The sequence below is a fragment of the Mixophyes fleayi genome, chromosome 5 (genome assembly GCF_038048845.1).
Source record: "Mixophyes fleayi isolate aMixFle1 chromosome 5, aMixFle1.hap1, whole genome shotgun sequence".
Lineage (NCBI taxonomy): Eukaryota > Metazoa > Chordata > Amphibia > Anura > Limnodynastidae > Mixophyes > Mixophyes fleayi.
Genome location: NC_134406.1, coordinates 63,742,326 through 63,762,086, shown reverse-complemented (window position 1 = coordinate 63,762,086; position 19,761 = coordinate 63,742,326). Strand labels below are relative to the sequence as shown.

General features: G+C 37.9%; 1 protein-coding gene across 1 annotated transcript in view; it reads left to right on the top strand.

The window, feature by feature from the left end:
• The window catches only part of TBC1D5 (TBC1 domain family member 5), a 317,866-nt gene that overhangs the window by 197,748 nt on the left and 100,357 nt on the right, over window positions 1-19,761 (top strand). Inside the window, exons 15-16 of the mRNA XM_075212315.1 lie at window positions 9,323-9,408; window positions 12,402-12,691. Of these exons, the coding sequence (XP_075068416.1) occupies window positions 9,323-9,408; window positions 12,402-12,691 (376 nt within the window). The remainder of the gene's footprint in view (window positions 1-9,322; window positions 9,409-12,401; window positions 12,692-19,761) is intronic.

The following is a 19,761-nucleotide window of genomic DNA, read 5'->3' as shown; positions in this document are numbered from 1 at the left end:
CACTAATCAGTGCAAAGACTGGTGGGCTTTTCCTATTTCTTATGCCCCTTTTAATGTATGGTTGTAGATAAGCCATGGCAACAGTGGTATATCTTTTTGGCTCTATGGACCACCACCCTCTTCCCAGCCGCTGCCTTGCTCTTACCCCTACCCTGTTTGCCTTTGGTAAAAGTGGGCTTTCACAGCAGGATTCCTGTGTATGCAATGACATCACTTGCAGCACCCTGTGATATTTACCATGTGAAAGGCATCTGTCTGTCTAACAGAACATGCGCTCTAACGTGCAACTGTCCCAGGCCAGGAATCCAGCTGAGCTGTCCAGTGTTACCATCATTAAATCATTGGGATGCGACAACCTATACTTTAGCCATAATTGTACAGCCATAGATTGCCCACCTCTGAATCATTCCAGACATGCATTAAAATGACAATGAAAATACTTTGGATGCCTTTATTATCGCCTGGAGTGCTTGTGTGGTGCCTTATGTACTATTTAGGCATTACCCAATCTGTGCTGAAAAACAAAGCACAGTTGACCTTCGCCATTTCAGCGGTGACCGAGTATCTCAGGTGTAAGTGGTGCAACAGGCCACATGGTAAAGCTTATTATATTATTTTGTGTGCATGCCCTCACTCTACCTCCAACCTATGGATGGTCACAGAAATCGGCCTTCTGAAGCCAAATATAAAGGAAAACAGGGAATACTCCACTCTGTTCTCTATTCTTTTTCATATTTGCTTTGATACTTAGACCCCGATATATTTACCTTCCTTTCACCAACCCTCTGTGTTCTACATGCTGGAAGTGAGTTTGAGCTGACTTTTTATTTTATGTTTTATTGTAGATCAAGAAAAGTATTTCAAGCATCACTAGACCTCTCAGGCTGCTCAGAAAAGGCTGCCAAAGGCTGCCGATTCTAATATATTCTAGAGTATATATAAAATACATTTTCAAAGTACTCTGATGCTTGACTACATGTGTTGTATTACAGCAAGCCAAACTTCTTGGGTGGTTTATATTATTATTACCAATAGTTAAAAAAATTATCTTTTTAACAACACGGTTTGTCAAAGACCCTGAATAGTTTCCAGCTCGGACTCTTATGTGCACCAGGGGGAATCCTCCAAATTGCCAGATCCATAACCTGCACTGTCAAGTAAAACTTTGTATTTTATTTTAAGTCACATAGTTTAAGCCATCCAGCCAGGTGATTTGGGGATCTACACATCTTTTTATTTTTTTTCTGAGTGGTTTTTTTTGCAGAAGGGTTAAAACACAAGTATTCATGTCAGAGGGATGGCACAGAAAACAAGGGACTTTTCTGTCTCTTTCTCAAATAATTCTTCAATTTTGTTCTCACGTTTTCCATTATACCTTCAAAATTGCATTTCAAGTGCACTTTTTAATCTCCCCATACTGTAAACAGCTCATTTTAATACCAGCAAACCTCACAGGAATGTAAATTGCCCTGCTGAAGTAATACTTGCATCTTATTCATATATTCAGGTAGGATCATTATTCCTAATAATGGATGTGAGCACTTAGATGGCAGATCTGTGTTTCTCGTCCTGAATTGCTTGTCAATCCTTTGAAAACACATGTGCACCATATGATCTATCTGTTCATTGTTTTCAATAACAAGAAGCTTAATGCTGCCTTTATTTTGTTAGAACTAAAAGAGATTCGACTGCAGCTTAAAAATACCTAAGTGTTGTGTGTGTGTGTTTTTTTTCTCAGTTTGCAGAAATTTATATTAACAGTTTTGTCTCCATTAAGAGCCGGTCTTTTACTATTAATATAGAACAGAAATATCTACCACTTGGAGCTGAGCCAGGCTGTTTGCAGCCAAAGTTTTTTCTTCATTCAATCACCAGCTACAGTGCTGTTTCCCTGTTCACTTTGTGATACCTCCAGGTAACCTGCCAACTCCTTCCGAGGGAGTACAAGGAAATGTAACAAGTCTATGAAGTCAAACAGTGACAACACTGCAGCAGAATCGGAAAACATTTGCTGGAGATTGGTTTCAGAAGCTTGTGGTATAATGTAGATTTTAATTTGGTTTTAGTGGTAAGCCCAAGAGACCGGATAGGATATATTGTGTGTGCACGCCAGCTCTTGGCTTTGGTGGGTAATGGAGTTTGTAGCACTGAGTGTAACAATGCATGCTGATCCGTAGTGTAAGGATAACTTTTCCAACGCGTATATCATTTGCTTCTCAGACCTGTATCAAGGCAAACGCAGCCGTTCCAGAGGGGGGTTTCTAAATATTTGATTTCAGGAAAAAACTAAAACTTGTCGTATATATATATAATAAATATATACAATAAGCCTGAAACTTGTAGTCAAATTTAGTGTGATGCCACTGTTTTATATTAAGTTACAATGAGTACTGTAAATTATTATTTCTAGTCTTCAGCATAAAACAGTTACACATCCTCTGTATTTATTTTCATATACATTTTACATTTTTGCTTATCGAGAAATGAATATACTTTGTGCACTTAGTTTTATATTCTATATCATCTTCCGCTGTTTGCTGGAATGACAGCGCCCCATGTTGTGTGTCCTGATGCTGGTGGGAGCTTCTGCTGGCATTTGCCGCCACATCTCTCGCTTGATCTGGGTTGCGAATAAGCGTGCTGCGCCAGTACATATGATAGCGGTACGTTTCTGGGCAGCGGATGGTATAGAGGAGCAGATATGGTTACAGGACATTACAGATAGTACTTCACAGCAATACTAAGTGTTGTATACAATGATAAACTACACTCTCGCTACCCTCTCCATTTACAAATGATTATTATTACATCTACCAGACTTATCATCTGCTCACCTGGAGACAGGCAGCCACCTTTTATACAAAGGGGGAGTGTGACTATTTTTGTTATTAGCAAGACTTATTAGGTAAATGTTGGGTTGAGTGTCATAGTGATGTTATATGTGCTATAAATGTGTACTTGGTCAATATTGAAAAGTAGGGATATTTGCAGGGACAAATCTCTAAAATCTGGAACTGTACCTGAAAATTAGGGGCAGTTGACAGGTGTGTTTGGAATATTTGAAGCCTCTATGTTATTAGAGGGGTGTCACACTTTTTAGAACCCTGCATCTTCCCAACCAGGATTTTGGGATAATTAAACATTAGTCCTTTACCATATAAAGGCGCACTGGCGTACTGGAAAAGGAAAGACGTCAATCATGCCATCATAATCTACAGCATGTTCTCCTTTACGTGACACATAAAAATGACATTGTCACCATTGCTTCCTCTATATTTACATTATAACTATAACATTGTACTTTATAGTTTAGTATTTCTCATTTAGGATTAACTAACTATGTGGGTGCTTATCCACTGCAAACATTGTACATTTCCAATTAGACTTTTTGGGTTCACACTGTTGTGCGGCAGATTTACACTAAAGATAAATAAATCCGATTTGATCTCGAGCCTAAAAAGCATTAAGTGCAACACTTACGTAAGTTAAAATCCATTCAGATTGATTTTATTACTTTATAAATCATTTGTAAATTAGCATCCCTTTAACCCTTTACAGTTTAATCCTTTAAAGAAAAATTTCCTAACATATAGAACAGTTAGGTAGAAATTCTCAGGCTTAGGTGACAGATTTAATAGTTGATAAATAGTTGTATAACATGCACAACTGTGTGACAACGTCTCAAAAATAAGATTTGGTGCACAAGGGAATACATGAAGACAATTTTTTAGTTTGCCTGGTAGCATAAGACTTTGATTTCAATTCCAGAGATGATACAATTTGCAGTGAAACACACTTATACATCTCTGCACCCCCCCTTCCTCAGTGCAGCTAAAATTACAAACTCCATACAGTATGACACTTAAAATAAAAGCAATGTTCCCTTCCTTTTATACAACACTTAATACCTTTATAAAAAGAAATACAAGTTGTTCCATTGTACACTGACTGAAAAAAGGCACAAGCAGCACAAACTGAAGCTTGCTAATTTGCAAAGGTCCATCTGTCTGTACGCTACCCCCACTACATCTCACAGCCATACCTTAAAGACTTGAAAATAGTGGACCTCTGTAACGTTTACATGTTACAAGTTTGTACAGTGGTTTTTGACAAATTTATGAATTTTACAATGTTTTCCTTATTTCTAACAAGATGCATCCACAGAATCACTTTTGAGGTAAGAAAAGACAGGCTATTTCTGCCATCTAGTGGCCATGCACTGTATGTGCGTTTGTAATATTATCAAACACCTTCTAATCTGTAATCAGTCAATAATGTTGTTATTTACTTTACAAGCGCTCAGGTTGTCTTAATTATATGTAGATCTTGAAAATGAATGCATGATTGATGTCTTAAAAGGTTCAGCTTTATTAAAGTTTAACTTGCTATGCAATTCATATCTCAAAAAGAAGTAAAATGTTGGCTGGGAAAGATAAATATGTCTTATAATAGGCCATTTTTCAACGTTGCATCAGTTATTAAACACTATCTTATGTGTTTGGGGTGTTGTTTATTTAGGCACTTATGAATTTATTTGTGTTAATTGAAATGATTACAGATTTCTCCTGTGCTCAGTGGTTTTAAATATGAGTGTCTTGCATCAGGGGCAATCTCAGGATTTTCACAAATAGACTTTTACCTTCACCAAGGTTTTAATATTCTCTGTAAATATAAGAGAATTTGACATTTACTGGTAGGTAGCAAACTAATATTTTTTGCCCGTGACAAGTCTATAATTTTTGAGGCATAGAGAAGACAGTGCAATGTTGCTGAAAACAGCTCTGTTTTTATATTTTATACAATCCATTCACATTTTGGCTTGGAATAAAGCCAGACACCTTGGGTGGAGGTATATAACATTGGTGCCAATGACAGTTACAGGGCCTGTAAGCCTGGCAGATACAAGTGCTAAAGCAGAGGTCCTTTGACGTACCTTGGGAATGCTGTGAGACAAGTTGTGTTAGAGGATATTGCCAGGCCCATTTATTTACTCGCTGCTAAAACATCTCTACTGATTCCGACCTTGAGATTGGTAGTCAAGGCTCAAACACAACATTAAACCAGATGTCTTTATAAAAATGTAAACCTACTATGGGTCTTTTAAAGTGTGGACCTGCAATGTATCTTTATGTGCTGCTTGTCTGACTTGCGCAGGGGTCAGGGAACTTTTTTACCTTTTACCCCAAAATATATTTAGTTACGCCGACGTTACCCCCTTGAGTTGAAAGGAAGGAAATCATGATTAATTATTGGTATTCAAAATTTTATTGAATCTATTCAAAATTTCTTTGAAAGCTTCAATGTCAAAAGTTCAGGTTTTGGAGAAATGATGTTGCTTCATTTTTGATAGGAGAGCATCAATATTGGGGCATTGTGATGTCAGAGCAATTTGGATACAGTCTTCAGAGTCCAATCGATTTCTCTGCTTTGTTTTTATGTTCGTTAGAGTGGAAAATCCTTGTTCGCAAAGGTAGGTTTTTGCAAAAGGCAGAAACATTTTGACTGCCTCCTCGTGCAATTTTGAATGCCTTTGCAGCTGTTGACATCCAAAAATATGACAGATCTGCATTGTTTTCAAATGCAATACGTGCTTCATTATTGCATCGAAGCTCAAGAAGTGCCTCTGCCAACTCTTGAGGCTCTTCTGGTACAACAGCAATTTCACATTTAAAAGGGGTCTACAATCCAACTGACAGCATGTGAATCGGCAGCATTACCCCCAGGAATTTCATTTTGACCCCATTTGGGATAATTTACGCCTGTTTTCTGACCACTGGTCTAGCGCATGGTCCTTGGAGCTGGCTTAAGAGAATCAGTCTTAACTTTGCCAGTTTGCTAATACGCCTGAAATTGTGCACGGTGGAAGGAGTATTAAGTCCTACTCACTGTTACTTTCAGGATACCTATTTTATTCATTTCAACATTTTTAATTTTATGTTTAAGTACTGCTTGTTTTAACCACGTTTATGGCTTTTATTAATCATGAGAGTGAGAGGACATTGAAAGTGTCTTTACTACATTTGTAACTTTTGTGTGTTTCAAGCTTTTTATTACATTGGCTACAAATGTTTCCTTTGCAACTGGAACATTTGTCCCATTAAAAGCATAAGACAAGACCCATTCTAAGGGGGGGTATTCAATTATCAGCGGGATTGCTGAAAATCCTGCGGTCCGCGCACGATTACCGATATTGCGGTAATCGTGCGCGGAACAAACGTTAATACGGTAATTTACTCGCTGGATTTCAGCTCGCAGCTCTCTGAGCTGAAATCCAGCGAGAGATTACCGTATTAACAGTAATATTTTTTGAGCGCGGGATTTTCGGCGGTCCCGTCCACAATTGAATATGCCCCTAAGTGCTGGGATAGAATAGCTGTTCCTTCCCACAATGCAGGGAATGCTCCTGTAAATGCGTATTCTTCACCCCTTCATAGTAGTTTAATAATGAAGTCCCCCAAAAAAAAAAATTTTGTTTTTGTACTTTTGCGCAAAAGTAAGCGTCTTCATGCATATAATCCATACTCTGCACAGAATAAATACCCCTGCTCCTCTTATTGACCTGTGTACCTTGTCCCACAGATCCATGCACTTCCCCATTCAATCGGGTGCAGTTGGGACAAGCATGTCCAGGTCATCAGAAAAGAGAATTTGCACTGTAGTTTTACAGTTGGTAAATGATCCTACACGATCCTACATGTCTGAAATAGACAGAGATATGTGCCATGACCAAGGTGGTGCAATTAGCTAATGTCAGTACAGTCCACCATATATCACCAATAATACCTACAACGTAGACTTCTGATCTCAGATCATGTCCTCCTCCAATCAGGGGTTCTCTATTTGTATTTTGCTATCTTTTTCATCAAACTAATAAAGTATTCTGTGCCTATGTCTATTATCCTCACAATTCTAAATCACATGCTTATCTTATAGTTAGCAATAAAGTCATTAAAATAAAATATATTTTAAAAGGAGTCTACAAATAGAATGCAGGGTATTCTAAGATTGTAACAAATAACCTCCCTCATTCTCTAGTTATTTTATTTAGATATTAAGTACAGTAGTACACTGTTTTCCATCTCACTGCAAAAGTAAAGTGAGGTGATAGTTTTCATGTCCTGTGCAGTGTCAGCCCACTGGAGGGCCAGAACAACTTTCCGTTTGGTTTATTACATCAACATAGACTTTGTTTTACTGTTAATCTGTTGTCTGGTATTGTGTATTTTACCTTATCTTTTAAATTTATATTGTTGTCACACTGTAGAAAATATAGATGGCGCATGTTTATATGAGTCAGATGACACGACACAGCACATATTGGTGGGGAGAACATGTGCCATATTGCCAGGGCCGGTGCTAGGGTCCACAGCGCCCTAGGCATTTTTAAAAAAGCGGCGCCCCCCCCGCGCAAAAATCGCCGCCCTCCTCCCTCCTCCCCTTACCTTGTCTCACCACCGCCGCCTCTCTGCTCTGTCTCCTCCCCTCCACTCACTGACACTAGTAAGTGGAGGGGAGGAGACGGAGCAGAGAGGCGGCGGTGGTGACAAAATAGCCTCTCCCCCCCCCCCCCCCCCCCCCTCCCCGTCCATCTGAATGCTGTGCGGCGGCCGGGACAGGTATGGTCAGCGGTCGCCGCACAGTTTTAAAGTATTTTAGAATACTGTGGCGCCCTCCAGAGCCCGGCGCCCTAGGCAAGTGCCTAACCTTTCCTAATGGGAGCGCCGGGCCTGCATATTGCACCAGTTAGCTGATCTCATTCAGCAGATTGGGTATGTTAGTATGGGGCCCCTTGAGTGGGCTTGGTGTGTCATGCATTGTGAATCAAGTTGCACTCCATGCCACTTGTCTCAAACAAACGTGTTACAACTCTACAACAATTATTAATCTTCTGGTATGGATTTTTGCTCTCTATGGAAGGACCAGCAAATGTACAAGAATCCTTGTCCTTTATCCCCTACTATCAAAAGTAAAGTAAGGAATAAATATTTTTAAAATGTATATTACATTGTCTATAATCTACATGCTGCACTACTGCAATAAAAACATGTTCCTCACTTCTGATCCCAAATTCCTCACTTCTGCTCCAAGAGGGACCTCAATAGTAATTAGACCTCCACCCTGGAGGGCCTGTGGTTTCAAGGAGGGCAGCAGTGTTGCCGACTGTCAGTCCTACCCTGCCAGCCCAGATTGCTGAGTTTTTTCAGTTGAAAGTCTGAGTGCATTGTACTATTAGAGCTATATAGCTGGACGTGGGGGCGTTGTTCTGCATTAGGTTACCACAGATATCTTGTTCTCCAGGAATGAGCCATACCGGGTTCTCTCCGAAGGAAAAATAGGGTCCCATGTGAGATACTCCCAACATACAGGTACCGGGGGCTCACTAACATCCACTGCCAGATATCCTGCTCTCATATATCTACGTTAAGTAGATATTTTTCCACATTACATTGTAATCTGTCATTTGTAGAAATAAATTGTGGCGTTTACTACTATAAGGAGTTTCCCTGTATATAATTTCAAAAATATTGTTAGATCTATATTATCCATTTCCGTTTCATTGTGACTTTTATATTATGAAAGTTGTTCCTAAGGCAATTCTTCTTAAATATGGAAACAACTTTCACACTACAACTTTACTTTCCAGTTTATCATTTGTGATAGATTTCTCATAGCAAGACATGAGGATGGTGATACATTTTTATTGTTTTAACTATTTAAAACAAATTTTGTTTACAGCATTTATTTATCTTTGTATAATGATTTTCCAATTGTTTATTATGAATGTTCAACATTATTCTTTATGTATTTTTTATTTCTACAATATACATTAGGTTTCATTTATATACTTTAAGTAGGACAATTTTTTATCTAATTCAAGCCAGTAAGTATCTTATATCAAAAAGTCACCACTGTGATGCAAAGCAGATTTAGGTCAGGAATGTGGTCTCTTTCAAATATACCCCTATGGTTTATAACATTCCAGACATTGACGTGCTGCCTACTTCTGAACGTCTGTCATATAAGTCTAGATTTAGGATGATAGATGTTATTATTAGTGTTAGATGAAGAGTATCTTGAATTAACAGTGGTTTCACATGCAGATATTTATTTAGATTATTGTGCAATGCAACTGTGGATAGATTTTATTGTGGTAGTTTACTTTGTTGTGTGTGTGTGTGTGTATGTGTGTGTATATATATATATATATAGTTTTACTGTACAATATAGTTATGTTAAAACAGATCATTTCAATGACTGTTTACAATAGGAATAGGCTTTGAGTATTATATAATGACTAATACTCTCTATTTTTTATTCACAGAAAAACCCAAAGCCAGTAAGTTATCAGTTCCACCAAAACTTAGACTACTACAGAGCACGTGGACTCGATTTGATGAACAGGTCACGGTTAGTATTGCTATTTGTTGGATACATTTTGGGGAGGATATAAGAATAAAAATACCTATATGTCAGTATCTGTATATTGAGGATTGATCAGCAGTTGAACGTAGCATGTTATTTTTCTTTTGCTGAAATATTGTAAGGATAACAATAAAATGGTTATTTACGACTATGCAAAAATGAAATCTTATAGGGCTGGCTTCCCCTGCTATAGTGCCACCTGCCCTGGCTGGCAAAGCCTAGTCTGGTTCTAGTATGATCAGGGGACCCCATGCTTTTTGTCTCCCTGATTTTGCTGGTAGCAGCACTAGGGTTAATCTGATTGGGGGGGCTACGCGTGTGTTGTTTTTTTTAACCAATTGTGTGCTGGCGGCTGTATTGCCACCATGTCTGCCAGCACATGTTTTTGTGTGTTTTGGGTGGGTTAAACGTTATTACTGTTTTTATTTATGTGCTATAACTGTTTTGTGCTACCGGAATTGCTCAGTTAATGCAGACATTACTACTGTCGACAAACACTGTGTCTACATTTTGAGCGAGTGTAGACAGCATGGGTGTGTCGACATTTACCTTGTCATCATTTTGGTGTCGACGGGGTCAGTTTCGGCATATCCACCATCGGAAATAAGACTACAGCCGGCACGTCCACTATCTCTGACAGATGTGCTGTTCAAACTGGTGTCCTAATGTGCATCAGCCCCATTGTATCTCTTTTTGCGCAAATACACCAATTGGCGGAGTCCATTCAAAATCAATTGCTGAATATCAGGTCCTGACCCTATACATTTAATTGGATTCTTTTGCATTTGCACCTTCAGTTGCACTAATTCGTGAAAGTAAAAATATTCAAACACAGAAAAGTGACACATAATAAAAAACAGTACTAATGTGATTGTACACATGTGATAAAGACAGTACTAATGTGATTGTACACATGTGATAAAGACAGTACTAATGTGATTGTTCACATGTGACAATGGCAGTACTAATGTGATAGTACACATGTGATAAAGACAGTACTAATGTGATAGTACACATGTGACAATGGCAGTACTAATGTGATTGTACACATGTGACAATGGCAGTACTAATGTGATAGTACACATGTGACAATGGCAGTACTAATGTGATAGTACACATGTGACAATGGCAGTACTAATGTGATTGTACACATGTGATAAAGACAGTACTAATGTGATTGTACACATGTGATAATGGCAGTACTAATGTGATAGTACACATGTGACAATGGCAGTACTAATGTGATTGTACACATGTGACATTGGCAGTACTAATGTGATAGTACACATGTGATAAAGACAGTACTAATGTGATTGTACACATGTGACAATGGCAGTACTAATGTGATAGTACACATGTGACAATGGCAGTACTAATGTGATAGTACACATGTGACAATGGCAGTACTAATGTGATAGTACACATGTGATAAAGACAGTACTAATGTGATTGTACACATGTGACAATGGCAGTACTAATGTGATTGTACACATGTGATAAAGACAGTACTAATGTGATTGTACACATGTGACATTGGCAGTACTAATGTGATAGTACACATGTGACAATGGCAGTACTAATGTGATAGTACACATGTGATAAAGACAGTACTAATGTGATTGTACACATGTGACATTGGCAGTACTAATGTGATAGTACACATGTGATAAAGACAGTACTAATGTGATTGTACACATGTGACATTGGCAGTACTAATGTGATAGTACACATGTGACAATGGCAGTACTAATGTGATAGTACACATGTGATAAAGACAGTACTAATGTGATTGTACACATGTGACATTGGCAGTACTAATGTGATAGTACACATGTGACAATGGCAGTACTAATGTGATAGTACACATGTGATAAAGACAGTACTAATGTGATTGTACACATGTGACAATGGCAGTACTAATGTGATTGTACACATGTGACAATGGCAGTACTAATGTGATTGTACACATGTGATAAAGACAGTACTAATGTGATTGTACACATGTGATAAAGACAGTACTAATGTGATAGTACACATGTGACAATGGCAGTACTAATGTGATTGTACACATGTGACAATGGCAGTACTAATGTGATAGTACACATGTGACAATGGCAGTACTAATGTGATTGTACACATGTGACAATGGCAGTACTAATGTGATAGTACACATGTGACATTGGCAGTACTAATGTGATTGTACACATGTGACATTGGCAGTACTAATGTGATAGTACACATGTGACATTGGCAGTACTAATGTGATTGTACACATGTGATAAAGACAGTACTAATGTGATTGTACACATGTGACATTGGCAGTACTAATGTGATTGTACACATGTGACATTGGCAGTACTAATGTGATTGTACACATGTGATAAAGACAGTACTAATGTGATTGTACACATGTGACATTGGCAGTACTAATGTGATAGTACACATGTGACAATGGCAGTACTAATGTGATAGTACACATGTGACAATGGCAGTACACATGTGATGAAGACAGACTAAAGTCTCCAATGATCCATTTAAGACAGAAATGAGTGTATGCCCAGCTGTATTTAAGGGAAAAAATTGAAACGTTTAAATTAATTGAATGGGGTGGTTCTAAAGAGATGCAGTGTTTTCAGTGTTTACAGATGTGCATTTTGTATGTGCAGATTGATTTTACAGGGGTCTTTCCACAGAACGTGCACTTTGAAATGCACTAAGCGGCACTGTAGCTGTAAATGAGTCTTATTCTTTATTAGGACATTATTGTTGCTTTACTAAGTTGACCCTGATCTAATATCCCTGTTATATGCCTAATGATAGGCAATGACCAATTGTCATTAAAATACAAATTTACCAACTTATTTAAATTGTAAAAATCATATCCCATCCCACAGTATAATAGGTGATATTAGCCCTATGTAATGTAATAATTCTGATTTGTATGTAATAACCAGTGTATTGTCACTCTTTCATTCTAGAGCGAACACCAAGATTGCACCCATTAATATAAACAAAGTATCCAGCAGTTTAATTAATTTTGGACGGAAGCTTATTGGCCCAGCCATCCCTACTGGGGGAACAATGAATGCTATGACAACACCGTCATTTAATAATACAAGCCATAGTGGTAGAAATACCAGTGTTACAGCTGTTCTGCCCACTGAAACTGTTGATGAGCCCACTCAATGTCATGTCCCACCACCGCAGCAGATGCAACAGAATCAGCGCATGATGAAGTCTGAGAGCATGCCAGTGCAGCTGAGCAAAGGTATGTTGTGGAACAACTAACTGATATTTCACATTCAGGGCAGTCCTGCTCTTTTCTGTAGTAAAGGAGTTACAATAACCGCTACCATACTGTCTATTTTCAGTGCAGTTATATGTCTGTAGCCCACATCACAAGAAATAGGTTCTTGTGTTTACTGTAGCTGTGTGCACAGATGACTTTGTCTCCTCTGCAGCCCTAGACTCAGGACTAAACCACCATAACAGATGACGGGGTCTATTCATGATCCAGCGACGAAAACATATACTTTCTATTAACGCAGGTTTGTTAAATAAATAAAAAATAATAAAATGTTTAAAATGTGTACTTGAACTGGGTCATTCAAAGAAAGACTTTATTTAAATAAATAAAGCCTTTCTTTAAGTATCCCCCCTCTGCTATTGCCATCCTGATATAACGACAGGTTCACCGAAAATCCTAGAGGCTTTGGTAAATAAGGAGAAGTCCTAAATCTAAGGCTTTTCTCCCTATAATAAATAGGCCGCTATATCTGAGATCATTGTGTCCCATTCCATGTACATTGGTAACATTAGTATTCACGGAGTAAGAAGCAGTGATGTCACTGGAGTGCACACTTATCCACATGTTGATACAATGTACGGAGCATAATAGCAGCAGATGTTGGCTGGCTGATCTTACATACAAAGCAACTTCTGGTTATGATTTTAATAGCCTTTCTCTTCTAGTGTACTCATCTGTAACACTGTACTGTACTAAAACACACATTTGTTGTGCTTTTGTTATTTTTTCTTTGTATTGATTTTAAAATTTCTCCTTTAACTGTTTGAATAAGGTAAAATATGCCCTGTCTAAGTAGGGTTTATTTTGTCAGTAAAATATACAGAAGCTTATTACTCTGAATAACTACATTTGCTAATATAAGTCAGAGCAGATATAGTGTTGCTTGTCCGAGGTAAAAAAATAATATAAGCCATTGACTGGTAGTAGTGGAGCCATGTACGTACATTGTCCTGTTTGTAGCAAGCAATAACCACGGTGCAAAACATAAGTCTAGACTTGTTTTATTTAGTGTGTGTGTGTGTGTGTGTGGATAGATAGATAGGTAACTAAATATATGTGTATATATATATATATATGTGTATATATATATATATATATATATATGTATATATATATATTTCCTTATATTAAGAGCAGTATATGTGTTACAGAGCTCTTCCTACTAAATACAAGTCCAAACTTATCTGTTGCACCATAGTTATTGCCTGCTACAAACAGCTAAATATTCTTACATTATTTCGCCGGGGGAGAAGCCATGTGACATGGGGTAGGATGAGGGCGCAGTGACAGTGTCACGTCACCATAGCCCCGCCGCTACTATATAAAGCCGAAATTCACGGCATTGAATGAAGGAGTCGGAGCTTAGTGACGCAATTACGTCCCGCCCCCTCCATTTACTGCCGTGAATTTCGGCAAATGCAGGAGCTTTGCCTTATCTTCCGGGAGTCCGTGAGGACTCCCCGAAATTCCGGGAGAGTAGGCAAGTATGATATATATGTATATGTGTGTGTATGTGCGTGTGTGTGTGTATATATATATATATATATATATATATATATATATATAGTGGAGTTATGGAAATTTAGATATGGCGATAAGGGAAATGTAAGTGAATGGCATTTGATAATTTTACAATCAAAGAAGTAGGAGAGGTGACGGTATGGCTGTTTACTGGCCCACTTTGGACACTGAGTACATCTATATCTTTTATATACCTTTAATATGTTACACAAACTTATCACCATGCATTTGGCCAATATTGATAAAAAGTCAATTATGTCATGGTCATCAGGGCCAAATTTTGAAATCAAGGACAGTTGTGTCACATTTGCATACCATAGGCTAATTGCCCTTCATGCTGTTGGCTTACTGTTCATTCTACAAACTCAATTGTCTCCTCTTCTCAATCACTAGTTTGCTGTATTTATACGTTTCTTCAGTCTTGTAACAGCTGTAAGGAATAACTTTCCTAACTGTAGTCATTTCATTTCAGGCAATATTATAAGCATCAGCATCCTTCCTGCCCAAGGATGGATTTTTATAACAGACATGAAGTATATTATTCTTTCTTGCTTTGTTGTCCAAATTGATATTGCAGTTTTATTTGCTAGGCCAATAAACAACCAGGTTCTGTTAAAGAATCATATTGAAACTTCAATGAGTTCCCATAATAGCCAGATCTTAGCCTAGAGACACCCTTTATGAAAATGGAGCAGAAACATTTCTATTTTACTTGTCTCTGGGAAAAAAAAAACTATTGACAAATGTAAAAATTGCTTACTCCATAGAGAAGAGAAGACTAGTTCCATGTTTAATATGCAGATTTAAACAAATGATTAAGACTTGCTTCCTGTACATGTGGCTAACTGATCCCTTCCAGGCAGGAATTCACAGAGATTATATGGTCTACCGGGAATAGTGCATGACTAGCCAAGCACAGCCCGCGTTATGAGCTGCGAGGGGATTCTTATTATCTCTCACTCAGAGTGTGCATACATCAGCCTGGATTTATTCTTCCTATCAGTCAGTTTTATAAAACTGTCATTGTGTTTGTTTACTGTACATATATCCTAAGATTAATAATGTGGAATTGTCTGGATGAAGTTTTTGCTGTTGTAGGTATCCTTTGTAGATATGGATGAAATCTTTGTAAGCGTATTTCACTATATTCTGCATAGACATGCTGGAAAAGACTAAAGTGAAAGGTAGAACAGCAATTAAAACATGTAACCTGTTGTTGAGAGAAGCCTATTTTCAACCTTTCTGTAAAATATGAATGTATTTTTGATGGTTGTTTTTGTAACTTTAGGTATCGCTGCTGCTTCTCTTCCTATGAACGTCTTCTTGATGATTAAGCAGTAACATACAAACCATATAAAAATGCTGTGACATCTAATACACGTTGAAGTTTGGGTATCATTACTAGATGTTATATACAGTATTAAAGTAATTCTATCGTTTCCAAATAAGCATTGCCCAAGCGATTGTATTGTGTTTCCAATGCACAAAGTAATTTATTTTAGCAGATGTAACATTTAACAGTTCAATACATGATTATGATACAGTACAGCCAATACCAAAAGATAAATACATACCGCTGCGTTCGCATGCTCTCGCTGCGCTCCCACGGGTACCAGTGGACAGTATATCACTCTAGAATACTGTGGTCAGAGTAGACTGAGGCTAGTGGGAGCAAAGCTATAATTATATACATTCAGTGTTACAGAGAGAACAATGCAGATGACGTGACTTGCTTCTATAGGTCCAGACTTCAGATGGGTCCAGTGTGTAAACAGGTCATAGGCTAGTTCAAACAACCCCCTCAAAGGCTGAGGGTTAACATTCCAGATGATTCTCCCACCCAGAAACCAGTTACAACTAGTCCATTAGCATTTTACAGTTTGGTATTACTCTGACTATTTATTCCCTAACATCAATAACTAGAGTATGCAATATGCGATCTCTTCGGCGAATGAACCAAACAGCTGCTGATGAATATGGAATTAAAATGATATTAGACATGACACATTTCCTATAACCTGAACCTTAAATAACACTGAAGTGTACATCTAATCATAATATATAAACTAATAATAAACTAAATACTATCTGCTCATAAATCACTGTGGAATGGAATATATATAAATATGAAATATATATATATAACTAAATGTTGTAGTGCGAGTGTGTGCGTGCATATTTTACCGTGCGATCGCGTTATGCCACGTGTAGCGTGGCGTACTGAGTGCAATCGCACGATAAAACAATATTATCCAATATACTTTCGTTCATCCAATTATACGACTTCGACAACAGTCATGGCAGTGCTTGTCTAGAAACGCAGTAGCTGGAAAGAGCAGGAATAAATAGTAGACAATTGTTGCTGCTCAGGGGATGCTGCACTGAGAGGAGCACTGCTAGACATATCAGTGAGGAGGAAATGCCACTGGTAAGCATGGGAAAAGATGGGCAGTGATTTTTAAATACTTGTCAGTAGACTTTGGGTATGGTATCTGAATTGCGAAGAACCCCATTATCTAATCTTGAAGACCCCAGACACCATGCATTCTGGATAAGTAATTCCATAGTCATGTAGCAAAAATCAATACAATTCTTGACGAATAAATGGCTGTTGTATCTACTTTTATACAATATATTAAAATCATAGTTTGCTATTTTCCAGTTAAGAAAAACAACTTTAGATTTAATTATGTTGTGAATTTCCTTTCAGCGACACAGAGCGGTCTCATACATCCTACCTCTGTATTAATGCCAGCAGATATTCTGCTTACAACATGCCCGAAAAGAGAAAACCCTTTCTCAGAGTAAGGATAAAAGGTGCAGATGTTTCCCATGTACAATCTATGCCAGTGGAGGTTCCTCATGCTCATTCAGCATCACCAGATAGTAGAAGCTGATGAAAAATAGGGGTCAGATTTTAATGGCACAGAAAATCAAATCACCGTTTTGATTTAAAGTTTTCTGAGTTAAATGAGGTCACCCCATTCTTCTTTTTGTGAGCTAAACATGGTAAAATAATTATATATTTTCCTACTAGTTTTGCTAATAATGGTGCAGTATAAATCTGAATTTTTAGGAAAATCAGGAATGTAAACCTTGCAAATCATGTATTTGTATGGTTTACCATTCAAGAGTAGATCAGCCTCTCAGCATGTTTCAGGATGCTTATAGCTTTTTGTTATTAGTCACAGTAGACCGTATCACTTGATAGCAGTACAGTGCAGAAAACGGATTTAAATTATGCTGGGTGGGTTGTAATCAAAGCTCCCTTAGGCTGGGTTATGGTTTTTCTGTGGGAATAATTAGAATTAGGTTACTGTTTGTTGTTGTTGGGTTTTTTTTTGTTTGTTTTTTTTTTTTTTTGGGGGGGGGGGGGGGTTCAATTAATATTAGATTGATGTTAGCACTTCACAGGTATGACTCTGTGTTTTAGACTCGGCATCAGATAAGGATGTACCTATTAAATTGGACGCCAAGTAATGCTATAAATATCTCACTGGGAAAAAACAAACATTCAAAGGGGCATATTCAATTGACGGCGGGATCGCCGAAAATCCCGCGCTCAAAAAATATTACCCTTATTACGGTAATCCTGCGCGGGAAAACCGTTAATACGGTAATTTACTCGCTGGATTTCAGCTCGCAGCTCCCTGGAAATCCAGCGAGATATTACTGTATTAACGGTAATATTTTATGAGTGCAGGATTTTCGGCGATCCCTCCGTCAATTGAATATGCCCCAAAGTGTGTTATATAATTACATATATGTATGTGAATTTCTAAGAAGGCCAGAGGTAAAAAATACTCAAAGGGCCTGGGCCACTTGTTGTTTGCCCCCCAAGTCAAAAGTCACCGGGCCCTATCTGTTATGGTAGATTCATAACATCTAACATTCACCAGTTAAAACCTTTAAAATTATTCTACATTTTAGTAAAACATACTGGGTTAATTTAAGTTATGAATGGGCCCAAGACCCATTCACACTAATCGTCCCCCAACACTTTGCAAAACATGAGGATAACATACGACTGTATCACAAAAACCAAATGTAATATGTTTCCTCAATAGGGCAATGCACACAATTCCCACTGGTTCAAGTTATGTTAGAGGTCGGCTTTATCAAGCAACACTTGAATAAGGACATAAACGGCCTCCTGACCTCCTAGGATGTCAGGTGGGCGAGATAGAAGCTGCTTTATTATTCCTATATAGGGTTCATTACTAAAAAGACTAAAGGTTCACCCCTGTCCTGGTGAGGTGACCAAGGCAGGGGGGCATTAGCCCCCCGATCCGGGCCCATAGTGGGCCACCTTGGGCTGGGTCACTGGGCCACCCGCAATTTTATTCCTTTAAAATGTTCCTAATAGGCTGCTGAGTCTAATTCTGCCACCCGGGCTAAAATTTTCCAGCCCGCCCCTGGTTTATGACCATATTATGTAACAAAAAGACATTGATGCTCTGCATTCACCAAAGGCTAATTAGTAATACTATTCTAGCTATATCCAGCTGTAATAAAAGCAGCAATTGTTAGTTCTGCATATTGCAATAACTGACTTCAATCTGAATTTTAACATGAACTATGTTGAGTCTTACCTGCACACAGTTTTTAAGTCCTCCCCAAAGCAATAGCAGCGTATTGACACCTCGGGAATCTCCTGAGACGCATTGAATTGGGGTGAGAGGAGCTGAAATAAGGGTTTGGTCACAAAACCAATGTTTAAAAACAAATGTCTAGAGAATATTATGATTAACGACAATTATTTAATGAATGTCAGGAAATGAAGTGAAAACTGGGGTGCAAGAGGGTTGTGATCATATTGTGTAAACAAAAACACATTGTTTCTCTGAACTCACTAAAGACATTATTAATCCTATTCCAGCTACTTCAAGCTGTACTCTGTATTAAAAACAAGGATTGCTATTTCCACATATTGCAATACATTTTTAGCTTGCAAACTTATGCTAAAGTCTTCCCAGGCTTAAAATGTTACCCCTCCTTGGTGGTAAGAACATTTTCACCAACCATTCATTGATTGTTGCTGGATGGTGGGCATGCAAAGGAAATTGCTCTTGGTTAAGCGAGTCCACCACAGAGTACACACAATGCACTATTGTTCTCTGTTGCTCATAACAAGTCAAAAATAGAGCTGACCGCTAATGAACTATTGCTAAGGATTATATGTGTGTCAATATAAAGAAACATTTTAAACTAGTTTATTGTTAATATATGTAAAATATTGTCAGTTGCATCCATTTAGCACAAAATTTAGCTATTTGTCTAACATTTTCAATACCATCTCCATTTAATAAATAATTGGGAAGCATGAAGAATATTCATTCTACAAATTGGACGAATTCAGTGTGTATTTTTCGTGCTTGTGTTTAGTTTACTGGTGTGTGCATGGAAACTTTACTGCCATCCAAACCTCATTATCTTTGTGGCGTACTGGTTGAAAAGAAATTAGTGCAAAGTAATAATCTGGTCCACTGTATAGAAAAGCTAGTATTGGT